Below are 13,666 nucleotides of genomic sequence, written 5' to 3'. Positions count from 1 at the left end.
TACATATGTATACACACACGCATGCGCTAGCTATACGGGCTTAAAGCTAGGCTAGGCTAGAGAAGCAACGCCATCATATATGACGTTTGAAGCAAGGTCAGCAACACCAGTTAGCATGACGTTTTCATGTGGATCAGAAGCGAGCTAGTTTGGCGTTTGAATGTGGAGCAGAAACGCCCCGTTAGACATGCGTTTCTACGTGCAGTAGCAACGTCACGGGATGTGACGTTTCTAAAAGGGTTAGATCATTAAGTACTTTTAGATCAAGTTCAGTTTGTCACAAAGATTACTAAGAGGATCAGAACAGTGAAAAAAACCCTAGGTAGCTGCATCCTCCCTCCAGGCGCTCCCTAGATTTTGTTACATCTGCTAAATGTTTGCCAACCAGCCTGCTGGCATTATATCATAATGCCGACAAGCTGGTTGGAAACAATTAGAAGGATTGTTATGTTTCCCAACCAGCCTGCCGGCATGTGTCACACGATTGACAACTGAAGTACAACAACACAATTTCCTTCTTAATTAACCAGTAGTATTAGCGTATAAGCTAGCCGTGACAACCCATGGATGACCATGCGGAGAGTTAACCAAAGCTAATAATTAGGCGTGAATCGCCTAGTGAGATTGTGAATAGACCAATCATCAGAAGGCGGTGTATACTGTACTCATGTGCAATATACAAAACGGTAACATGGGGCGCGTGTCGGTTGGCGATCAAGTGCAATGATACATGGCTAACAATGTAATTGTGTGTGTAGAGTACATGTTCAGACGGTAACATTGCCGTACCGTGGTATACCAGCAGATACACATGCATGCTAGTAGTAGTACTAGCTAGCGAGCATTGGATGATTAATCTTTAATTGACACCTAGCTAGCGAGCATGCTAGATTTCAATTAGATACGATTAACATATAAAATATATTTTGAGGTGTTAACCATGTTCAAGGACTTTGTCAAAAAATCGATTTTAGGGGATCTGCTAGGGTTTCCTTTTGGTTGCTTTAAAAGAAAGAGACACGTTATGACTCCTTTTTTGCAAAGGAATTGTTTCCCTGGTACACCATCAATGGTAGTAGTTCCATCGAATGACCTTATTTAGTGCAAGGTTGTCTCGGGGACCTCGCCTACGAGATTATGATCGTATCTGCCATGCCGCGCCTCATCTCAAGATGTTCTAGCTTCTTAAGAGTATGGTTCTGATGTCAGAATGGCACTAGTAGCAGGTAAAGGGAGTTCATTGAGCATGATACAATTGAGCTGGATGCATTGTCTACATAGCAACGATCCAGTTCTTCCCAACGTCTCTTATTCCCTTATACATTTTCACATTCTTTTGATGATTAGCTACTGTCTCTCTAGAATCGGTCCTATTTTTCTTCATACTGTAAATGCTTAAAAGTGACCGTAGAGTGTTCCAACTAGTTGAAGTCGATGCTACTACTTGAGTGAAAATGGGGAGTTATATATGCAGACACGAGGAACAAGCATGTGTTCATTTTGGGAGTGGTGTCAGTATGATTTGGTATTAACTTTAGGTCCTGTAATTTTTAAAGGTCTAGATGAGGTGTTCCTTCATTGTCCTTCTTCTTTCGAGTTCGACACAATATTGTTCAGTTACCATGAGGGGGTGCCACCTAAAGATAGAGGCACATGCATTGCCGTTGTTGGGCGAATTTTCTTTGGTGAGGACTAGATAATTGCTTATGCCTTGCAATAGGATATAAAGATTCTAACGACTCGTTTGGTTCGACCAAAATAATTAATGTATTGATTTTATCGTATCAGGAAGCTTTGCTTCCCATTAGTTTTATGGGAAATGTGCCTTGTTTGGTTGGTATGGATATGTTCGGGTTTTCCAATCAGCTTCGATCTGAGCATTTTCAGTTTCATCAAGTCCTATACCGGTAACGACGGCTACGAAATACGTACCGGACGAACCAAACATAGAGGTACGGTTCCAGGGAGCCTTGGAATCGAAAACCAGTATCTTGCTGCAAGCCAAACACGTCGTAATACGTTCCACCCTGATTACCTTCCTATATTAATGTTATTGCATAAATAAATGTTTATAAAATATGTTAGTGATTTACTAAATTAAACAAAATATACTTATTACGTAAAAACTTATTGGTTTATCAAAGAAAACATATATTTTTGGCAAGTCAATAAAAAGTGGGACAATTAATTAAGACGTTTTTCAAGGATAGCCGGTGAGAAGAAACAGAGATGGGAGGGGGGAAATCAAAACGGGGAGAGAGGCGTATGTAAGGTTGGATGAAGGAGTATGCCTGGCAGGAAAATAAACGGTATTCTTTTTTCAAGCAGGAGAGAGTGACATGGATGAGTAGGCTATTTTGTTTCTTTGAGAACGCATGTCATGATCTGGATTGTGCTGATGTGTTGTTCGTGCAAGCTTGAATTAATGCCACAACATATTATTATTTTTATCCAAGACATTACATTGAATATGCGTCACTTCTGAAATATGGCAGTAGTGTCATCGAGAGATCGAATATGAATGGGAATATGAAGCAAAGAATTGTATGATATGTCACTTGATAGGTATGAAAAACAAATTCTTGAAAGCTGATATTTGGAGTGTTGGCATATTACCTATCCGAAAAGAACAATCAGTAACCATATTGTGTTTTTTCATTTCCCCACCTTTTTAGTTAGGGGGTACTCGATCACCTTGTCGGCTTACCAGTCATGGGTCGATCGAAAACCCACCGGCAAGGGAAGAATAGTCCATGCTTTCTATGGCCCTCGCCATATTCGAGATAGAAGCTTACAAAGACTTGATGTACACTTCAAGACATATTCAAATATTTAGCATGTTTATCTCTAGATGCAACCGTCCATGTGTAACCCTAGGTATCCCCTGCCCCAATAAAAGTCGGAGGGTTTAGTCTGTAGAACCAAGGTTTTTAGAGGTATTCATACAATCTCCAGGTCTCCGTGATCGATTCCCCCTCCGGCAGGATACCGAAAAAGGTCTCTAGATGACATCATGGAGGTACAAAGACTTGCGGCGGCGAAGAAAGTGTTTCGGATGGCTCTCTAGTTTTTCTAGGATATTTGAGGATTTATAGAAGTGGAATTAGGTTAGGAGGGTGCATGAAGGGCCCACGAGCTCGGGGGGGGGGGGGGGTGTCCAGGCTCATCGCTGCCTCGTGCCACTTTTGACCTCCTTCCAAAATTTCTTGGGTCTCTTTTGGTCTAGAAATAATCACCAAAATATATCATCATGTTTGAACTTCGTTTGGTATTGATTTTTTAGAAAAGTAAAAAACAAGCAAAAATTTAGGAACTGGTACTGGGCACTGGATTAATAGTATAGTTCCAAAAATGATATAGAGTACCATATAATTGCATATAAAGTATCCAAGATTGATAATATAATAGCATGAAACATCCCAAAGATTAATTAATTCATGTTAGTCCTCGAGTAAGTAAATGATAATAACAGAATTTTTGATGTGGTATGCTACCCAACATGTAATCTCTTTCAGGTATATAATTGAGAAATGATGGAGTAAATGATATCAACATAATAATATCCATGAATATAAGAAGTATAAACATTACTTTTTCAAACTATATGATCCTTAGAGAATGTTATCCCTACTTATTTTATCATATTAGCATGACATGACTCCGTCTTCACCGCATAACTATAAACCATGAGTACCCAGGTGTCAAAACAGGCAATTGGATCTTCATCTAACACGCGTCAGCATTTTCAACTTCACGCAATACATGAGCATGAGCCTTGGATATATCATATAGGTGGAATATAGTATGATGGTAAAGATCAAAGAAGTCAAAAGAAGAAGGAAGTTTTGTATCAATTAGGTGGACTAACGGGTTATGAAGATGCCCATCAATTGATATCAATGTGAGGAGTAGGGATTACCATACAACAGATGCACTAGAGCTATAAGTGTATGAAAGCTAAAATGTATGCATGATTCCAAGGTGATGGTCCATGCTGGTGTCCAAGCCTGGCCTGGGGTGGTTGTGGCGAGAGGTTACAACACATGCAACTTGCGATGGAAACCACAAACAAGAGCTGAGACAATCCGGGCTGACTGTGGCATGAGGTGACACAACATGCAAGAGGCATCGAGAACCCGGCCAAGAGCATAGCGAGCACGACGGGAGGCCTCTCCTTGGGGCGTCGCGATCAGGGTTAGGCGGAGGCGATCAGGGTTAGGGTAGGGCAAAAGATATCAACAATTGTATGCGTGCGATGTAACCTATGGAAGATTCTTAATTAGTTTTGGAGGAGGCCATTGGTGACTTAAAGTTTTCTTCTCTTGTGATGAATGTGCGTGAAGTTTCTTTAGGGGCTTTTTCTCTGGTGAAAGGACGTGAAGCTTTTTTTAAAGGAAATAAGAACGTGAAGCTTTAGGTACATTGAGATTTGTTTTTCAAAGGACGTGAAGGTTTAGATATATTATGTATTTTTTTCTTCTATTTTGAAAGCTGAGAAAAAAAATCTTTGGCTCAGAATTTGAACGATGAAAACAAATCATACACAACGATTCAACATACCAACGCACATATAGTTCATACAATAAAATATTCAAACTAAGCAGGCATATACTTCATCAAAAAGCCATAATTGATCATGTTTGATCCAAGAAACCACAACATAGCATGTTTAAATGTTCTAGTAGGGGAGAAGGCACTAGTAGAAAAAGGGGCTTCCGTCCCAGCTCAATTTACACATTAGTCCCGGTTCCATTACGAACTGGCACTAATGTTAGCATCAGTCCCGGTTCGAAAGGGACCTTTAGTCCCGGTTCGTGGGTTTGGAGGCTTTAGTACTGGTTCGTGTCTTGGACCGGGACTAAAGGTCCCTTTAGTCCCGGTTCAAGACACGAACCGGGACTAAAGGGGTTTTTTATTTTTATTTTTTCCTATTTTTAAATTTTATTTCTGTTTGTAGTTTTTGTTTTAAATTGCTTATATCTTTTAGGATATTTTAAAAAAAAAATAGTGATTCTTTTTGCATTAGATTCAAAATTTTATCTAGTTTCTGTTTGTGCAATTAGTTTTTAAATTTGAATTTGTTCAAATTTGCTTCAACCCCAAATTGTGAATAACTTGAGTTTACAAATAGTTTTTAATTTATTTCTTTTTTCTCCTAGTCATTTGTTAGATTGTTATCACAGTAAGATTTATTTGGTTATTTTTAGAATAATTTAAATTTGGATTTTAATTAAAACAATATTGTTTTGCTTATATAGTTGTTTTAGTCATTTAATTGTTGTTTTTTATTATCTTTAGTTAGTACTTTCTGTAGATTTTAACATGTTATAGTATGGTGCATATTGAATGTATAAAAAGTCTGGAATTAAAATCATTTTAATAAAATGCCTTTGTAGCAGATGGGTTTTCGTCTGAAACCTTGATACTTCGAAGGATGATCCAGTTTGTACACGAAGTGCATCCAGTTTTTATCGTAACTCTCTCAACTTTTTAGCGGGTTAACTCTGGCTTGGTTAACCTTAGTTGTGATTCTAGGGGGGACGGTGCTAGCAAATGTAGTCGACGGGTATGATTGGGCTCTTGGATAAAGGGAGATTCTGAAATTTTCAAACTCTACCCTCCCTGGACCGTCTTTTTTAGTTTTGTAGAAAATAAACAAAAATGCTAAAATCTTGAAAAAATAAAATCCTTTGAGATGTAGTTAGGTTTTAGTGCCTAGTTGGTATACAAATTTTGAGATATGAATTTTGATCGTTTTTTCAAAAAAGGGGAAAATGTAAAACGACCATAACTTTTGCATACGACGTCAAAAAAAAAATTTAATATATCAAAAAAAAATAGAGAAATCGGGAATCGATTTCACCGGGGCTTGCCCGGTGAAGTTTTCTCAGATGCTCAAAATTCCAAATGTAAAAAAAGTTATGGAAAAAAGAAGTTTTTTCCACAAAAATAAGAAAAAGTAATTTTATTTAAAATCTTTAGGTTGTTTTCATTGAAATTCACTATTACTATTACTTATTTTGTTTATTTTAATAATTGTTTGAATTCAAAAAATTAAATCATGTGACATGACATCAAACCCTAGGTTGTTTATGATTGATAGATTACTATTGTCAGGAGAACAACAAGTGCAGACTTGGCAACTAGGGGCGATAGAACCAGGAAGTTAAGCGTGCTCGGGCTGAAGCAGTGAAAGGATGGGTGACCGGCCGACAAGTTAGACGATTTGAAATGAGTAATCTACGCTAGAGCAGTAAGGATGGGTGATTAGAGATTAAATTGTCAAATAAATCAAAGATTTTAAAATTGAAATAAAACATAAAAACAAATGAAAGAATAATCAAAAATAAAATTTGAAAACTAAATAAAAAAGGTACCTTTTTGGGTCAAACAAACAAAATAAACAGACGGATCCTTTAGTCCCGGTCCGTGTTAAGACCCGGGACTAAAGGGCCTGCCCTGAGGACGCTCCGAGGCGCCCACGTGGAGCACCTTTGGTCCCGGCTTGGAACAGGGTCGGGACTAAAGGTTAGGCCTTTAGTCCCGCCTCTTTGGTCCCGGTTGATGAACCGGGACTAAAGCCCCTTACGGGCCGGGACTATAGGCCCTGTCCCCACTAGTAAGGCATCGATGTGGACATCTTCTTCCTTCTCTTTGTTGCCGCCTCTTCGAGGGCATTTCCGTCCGTCGTCGGCTTCGTTTCCCGCTTGCCATCGGCCTGAGCAAGCGTAGGGTGACCGATCGTCTTAGAGGCCGGCATAGTCTTTCAGCCGGCCTTTGTTTACGCCATGGAGGTCCGCACAACACCCTTCGTTCCATGTTGCTTCCTTAGCTAGGGCGATGGCGTAGCATCAGCAGTAGTGGGTGGCGAGGTTGTAGGGCCGGCATGCAGTCTGCCTGGGGAGGAAAGAGGAAGAGGCGTAGGAAGGATCTGGGAGGCAAAAAACCTTTGCTGAGGATTGTGTGCGGCCGCATAAATATGAGAGGAAGGCCAAGGTTTAGAAAGTTAACTCGTCAAAAGTTTAGAAAATTAACCGGATAAGAATTCTACTAGATACGATTAACTTCTCAAAAATATTTTGAGGTGTTAACAGTTTTCAAGGGCTTTGTAAAAAAAATTGTCTTTTAGGGTTCATCTTGAATTTCTCTTTGGTTCCTTTAAAAGAAAGAGACACGTTACGACTGCACGGTCACTCATCTGACCGGCCGAGCACGTCGCAGAGATGCATCAACTAGCTGCATCTACTCTGCTGCACGCTCAACATTATTAGACAATGGCGAGGGTCATCCTAGTGGGGGAGAATATCATACGGAAACCAACATTCGGTGGAAACCGATGAAAACCACGAGAAAAATATATTTTGAAGTTTCAAAAAAAATTATAGAATATATGGGATGTTAAGAAGATGATGCTTTATTGCCATGCAAAATTTTGAATTGAAACACATTAGGAGATGTGATCTATGAAAAAGACAAAATAAGCATTGGATAGTGCCAAGTAGTGATTCATGGCTGAAATCTACCTTTTTCATAGCTCACATGTCGTAATGTGTTTCAACTTCAAATTTTGTATTGCAATAAAACATCACCCCTTAACATTTCATAGTTTTTTCCGATTTTTTTAAAAATTTAAAATATGGTTTTCATGAAACTTTCATTAAACATTGGTTTTCGTATGATATTCTTCCATCCTGGGGGAGCAAGCTAAGTGCCAACTCGGTGGGATTGTCATACATGGTCAACCTCTTCCCAGCCTCTCCGCGTCGATGTTAAGCAAAGCCAATAAGTAAGCGTGTGTGGCGCCTGCAGCTAGCAGCGCTGCTGAGATCATCATGTGAAGTGATCAATCAACATGCCGTGTCAAATTAATAATTCTCTAAAGAAGAAATGACATGGTGTTGATGTCTACAAATAAACAAATAATTCACTAACATAGTCTCTCTTGTGGCAAATGGTTATATATAGATTACACTACAGGAAAATCAAGTTTTACCGTGTGGCAAGCTATAAGTCGTGTTTTTTTTCGAGTACTCGGTTTATCTGAATCTAAGCCGTGTACACACGGAAAAACACCCGGTAACAACAATGCACTCGGCTTATGCTATCCTATAAACCGAGTGCCCACAAAAAGCTCTCGGCTTATAGGTGTCACACGGTATATATGAAGAAAGCACTCGGTTTATAGCACGCCACCCGGTAAAGGTACCTGCCACGTGTCTACAACAGCGGTGCCTGACGGCGCCGTCACGGCTTGAGCTATAAGTCGTGTGCTTGACAAGTACACACGGCTTACACACACTATAAGCCGTGTGCTTGGCAAGTGGACACGGCTTACACACACACTATAAGCCGTGTGTTCCGCAAAAGCACTCAGTTTACATTTTATAGATTTTCAAATTCAAAAAAGTTCTAAAGTGATTTCCCTTGCATTTATCTTTAATACTTGAATGTTATTTATTTATTCATTTTACCACAGGAATGTCTCTCATGTCGACTATAGACCGTGTGGGCTCTACGGTCTGGTGCATCATCGAAAACCGTGCGAGGGAGGGTAGAAAGATCACCGAAAACCCTAGAAATGCAATAAATGTCTCAAATATTGTAGGCGGATTAGAAAAATGTGGGGGCCTGACACATGTCATTTGATGGCCTCCTTTGAGAGCACGAGGAGTTTCGATGCCAACAGAGCAACATGACCAACACTTCCTTCACAAACGTGACACGTTCCCTCTCGATACCAAGAGACTACCTCGAAGATGGTGTAGTTTACAAGCGGCCTCAGGCAAGGCCCACCCGGAACGCGCCCAAACTTTTATGACACCCTACAGGGGCCATGTGATGACGTCGTGCCTGATCCTGAGGATTTCTGGCATCGTACCATTTTCCGAGGCTTCAAACGGTAGGACGAGGCATGTCGCCCAAGTGATTTCGTACCCCCGATGGCTGGGGCTACCCCTCCCACGCCTGCACAACGCATACCCATGTCACAAATACATCACATAGGATTTCCATGCTTCTTCTGGGCATGATTTCATGTGTCGTCTTGCAGATCTGCAATTTCCGACACTGAAACCCTAGAAGTGCAATAAATGTCTCAAATATTGTAGGCGGGTCAGAATAATGCGGGGGGCTGACACGTGTCATTCAATGGCCTCGCCTAAGAGCACGGAAAGTTTCGAGGCCAACGGAGCAGCAAGACCAGCACTTCCTTCACAAACCCGACACCTTCCCTCTCGATGCCGAGAGACTAAGATGGTGCGTTTTACAAGCGACCTCATGTGAGGCCTATTGGACAAAAATTTACCACACCCTACAGGGGCCATGTGATTACGTCGTGCTAGATCCCGTGGATTTCTGGTATAATACGATTTTCCGTGGATTAAAACGGTTGGACGAGTCATGCCGTCGAAGTAATTTCGCCCCCTGATTGCCGGAATTGCCCGTCCCTCGTGTGAAAAAGGGAGATGTATGTCGCTAATACATCACATAGCATTTTCCATGCCGCTTCTGGGCATGGTTTCATGTGTCGCCTTGCAGATCTGCAATTTTCGGCGCTCAAAACCCTAGAAATGCAATAAATGTCTCAAATATTGTAGGCGGGTCAGAAAAATGCGAGCGCCTGACACGTGTCATTCGATGGCCTCCTTTGAGAGCACGGGGAGTTTCGATACCAACGGAGCAACATGACCAACACTTCCTTCACAAACGTGACACGTTCCCTCTCGATGCCAAGAGACTACCTCGAAGATGGTGCAGTTTACAAGCGGCCTCGGGCAAGGCCCACCCGGAATGCGCCCAAACTTTTACGACACCCTACAGGGGCCATGTGATGACGTCGTGCCTGATCCTGAGGATTTCTGGCATCGTACCATTTTCCGAGGCTTCAAACGGTTGGATGAGGCATGTCGCCCAGGTGATTTCGTACCCGCGATGTCTGGGGCTGCCCCTCCCACGCCTGCACAAGGCATACACATGTCACAAATACATCACATAGGATTTTCCATGCTGCTTCTGGGCATGATTTCATGTGTCGCCTTGCAGATCTGTAATTTCCGACGCTGAAACCCTAGAAATGCAATAAATGTCTCAAATATTGTAGGCGGGTCAAAATAATGCGGGGGCCTGACACATGTCATTCAATGGACTTGCCTAAGAGCACGGAAATTTTCGAGGCCAACCGAGCAGCACGACCAACATTTCCTTCACAAATCCGACACTTTCCCTCTCGATACCGAGAGACTACATGAAAGATGGTGCGTTTTACCAGCGACCTGAGGTGATGCCTATTCGAAATGCCCCCAAACTTTTACCACACCCTATAGGTGCCATGTGATGATGCCATATGCCAGATCCCATGGATTTTCGGTATCACACGATTTCCCGTTGATTTAAACGGTTGGACGAGTCATGCATGCCGCCAAAGTAATTGCGCTTCCTCGTAGCTGGAACTGCCCCTTCCTTTTCTGTACAAGGGAGACACATGTCTCTAATACATCACAAGGATAATCTACGATCAAACCTCTCTCGAGTCCGGTCAAATTGAAGACGTAGATCGTGCTGACCCTACGGATGGGTGAATCCCAAAAACATAAAGACAATGAAATTAAAATATAATAAAAGAACAAGTATAATAAAAATACAACAAAATAAAACAGACAAAATTTGAAAAGTAAAGTGATAAACTTTTTGTGTAGAAAAAAATAAAAAGGGTAAACCGTGTAATCAACACTCGGCTTATTCCGTAACACCCGGCTTACCGTGTGCGCGCGTCTTACCAAAAAATAGAGCGCGTAGATGAAAACAGACCGCCAAAATCCAAATTTGACACGCGGAGATAAAAATTGACCGTCAAAGGCCCCCTTTTCACAAATCCCCCAAAACAGAGCGCGTCCTGTGCGCCGTGTGCTCCTCCCCGAGCCGTCTGCACCTCCGTGCTGCCCTCCTCCGCGCCGCCCCACCGCCGCCCTCACCATGTTCTTGCCCACGCCGCCCTGCTCCCCGGCCGCCCCCGCTCCTCTGTGACGCCCTGCTCCCAGCGCTGCCGCCTTCTCCTCTGCGCCGCCCTGCTCCCAGCGTCGCCGCCTGTTACTCTGCGCCTCCCTGCGCCCTGCGTCGCCGCCTGCTCCTCCGCGCCGCCCTGCTCCCAGCATCGCCGCCTGCTCCTCCGTGCCGCGCCCCCCGTTGTCGTCGCCGCCCCTCCCCGTACGCTAGCCCGAGCTGGCCCTCCCATCGGCTCCGCCGCCCCTCCCATCAGCGCCGCCGCCCCTCCCCATCCGCTAGCCCGAGCCGACCCCTAACTGCTCCGCCGCGCCACCTTTCATCCACCGGGAGGTACCCTCTCTCTCTCTCTATCTATCTATCTATCTATCTATCTATCTATCTATCTATCTATCTCTGAATCTGACCATATTCTTCCCTGTTCACCAGGTCCGTCTGCTCCGGCGGCAAGGTGCTCCTCGTCTGCAACTTCAGTATATCCGAGGAGGATGTGGATTTGGTCCAGTTTGCAATATGTTCGTCTAGTTCTGAACTTTTGATTGTGGTTGTAACCGTGGTCTTTATTGTTGATGAATTGGTCATACTGTGATGGGCCCTTCTTTTGCTCTCCATGCAAGCTACAGGGTTTGGTTTTGATAACTTAAGCAATCTGGTCATGTGCTTGCTAATGAGCTTGTTAGGCTGCCTGCTCTTTCTTGTTGTTGCCTAATAAGTGAAGAGCACAAATGTTCCAACTTGTACTAGTCTTCTTCCTGGGTGAAAAAGGAAAAGACACTGATGGCTTGTTCAACTCTGTTTGACTGGAATAGGTGCATAAAAGTTGCATTCTCAAACCAACTAGCACTAACTGTTGGAAAAAATAATCTTTATCACCTCTCAAGCTGAATTTTTTCATATAGATGTGTGTTTGTGGAACTTCATATGCCTGTCCATGTAAGTGTAGTGCATTAATTTGTGCAGTGTTTGAGTGCACAACCATGTCAGATACCAGCACCTGATCTGACATGTTTCATTTGCTCGTCTTTGAATGTTTTTAGTAAAAACGAGTTCTCAATCTTACATGGTTATGGTGCTTTGCTTACTTTGGTTTGATGCTAGATTTGGCATTATGTTTTGGGCTGCTGGTTAGTCTGACAGCTGGCCAACATTTTGGTTGTTGTTTAGCTAATAATCATTATATGGTCTTGTTTTCTCATACCAAGTAGTACTAACTCTTCTTGAACAAAAATCTTTGTCACCTCTGAAGGTGATATTTTTTTATATGATGTGCGCTTGTGGAACTTCAGGTGCTTATCCATGTTAGTCCAGTGCATTAATAAGTGTACTGTTTTGAGTCCATGACCATCTCATCTAGCGGTACTGGATAAACTTTGAATGTTCTTGGTAAAAATGAATCCGCGGTCTTACAAGAATACGTTGATTTGCTTATTTCGGTTGGATGCTAGACTTGGTGTTGTGTTTTGGACTGCTGGTTAGTTTGACTGTTGGCCAGCGTTTTCGTCAGTGTTCATAAATTTTATCATTGTTCATAAATTAAATATCTCACAGATGCTGAAATTGTCATTTTGTTTGTCTACAGGACATTGCATCATGGGTGTGTGGCTACATGGATCTGTCCTTCGGCCATATGGTAGCCCTGTTTGTCATCACCCCACGACGCTGTTGGTGCCTTCTCAAGTTGCTTGACTGCTGCATGAACCAAATTGAGCAGTACAATGGCGATTTTGCTGAAGTTCGTCACAGTATGATTCAGGTATACCTGCCATGTCTTCTGGGTAGACGCTTCTACATATACTAGAGTGTCATTGCAGTCTGGATTACATCAACGCGAAAGGTCTAAGTGCCCTTTGTTTGAGACCAGTACATGATTTTTTTCCATGGCTTCTTTCTCATGTATAGATTGTCTACCAATTATTATGGTGATGGGCATAGGTATTGACTTTTGTGGGTAATATAAGTAGTGTAGTTGTCACTGGTTGTTTTAGTTACTATGGATTTGTTGTGGTTTATGATCATGCTCCTGAAGTTGCACACTATACTTGGGCACCATGCCTGTGTTTTGATATGAATACCTTAAGCTCTGTACCGGTCCTTGCTTGCTCTTGTAGTTGGTGAAATCGACTCTGTTAGAAATCCTGCTATTGATGTGGCAAATAATAATCGATGTCTCTTGGTACAAGAAGACAGGGAGTCTCGTGGTACCGGCATGGTGGTAGTCTGAGTCGAGCACTGACCACTTTGCTCTGCCTATTGTCTCAGCCTCTTAGGGTTCGCCATTCTACATTGAAGGGAAAAGGGCGCCACTCTACCTTGAAGTTGATAGAGACGGGCTCAAGGACAATCGGTCATACGGTGGTCATTGCATTGTGGTGCTGACGATGACGGCCAAGCTCTTATCATTGCCCAAAGGATGAATTTTGTGGGACCTCACCATCTGTTTCCTTGGTTCAGGTGAGACCTTGGTCTTCTCTCCTTCTCTGAGATGGTACCGGTCGTCGAGCCGATGACTTAGTTCGCGTGTGCTCAATGAACCATCTAAGATTGAATCATGTTATGCATTCAACGACATCTAGAACCATTCTCGTTATTTTGGTATTCATGCAACAACTGCTATTTCTTGTTTATAGCGGTGTATCGTGATGAAGTAACTCTTGTCCTTGTCTATCAG

At 42.4% G+C, this 13,666-nt stretch overlaps 1 protein-coding gene across 1 annotated transcript; it reads left to right on the top strand.

The window, feature by feature from the left end:
• Positions 1-9,902: 9,902 nt before the first annotated feature.
• Positions 9,903-11,642, top strand: LOC123407970 (pollen-specific leucine-rich repeat extensin-like protein 1). Its single transcript, XM_045101213.1, has 3 exons — positions 9,903-9,913; positions 10,855-11,331; positions 11,428-11,642. Exons 1-3 carry the CDS (start codon positions 9,903-9,905, stop codon positions 11,585-11,587), a joined length of 648 nt encoding a protein of 215 aa, XP_044957148.1. The 3' UTR covers positions 11,588-11,642.
• Positions 11,643-13,666: the final 2,024 nt, after the last annotated feature.

The sequence above is a fragment of the Hordeum vulgare genome, chromosome 7H (genome assembly GCF_904849725.1).
Source record: "Hordeum vulgare subsp. vulgare chromosome 7H, MorexV3_pseudomolecules_assembly, whole genome shotgun sequence".
Classification (NCBI taxonomy): domain Eukaryota; kingdom Viridiplantae; phylum Streptophyta; class Magnoliopsida; order Poales; family Poaceae; genus Hordeum; species Hordeum vulgare.
Note: the sequence above shows the minus strand (reverse complement) of the source record. Positions and strands in the feature narration are given on the sequence as shown.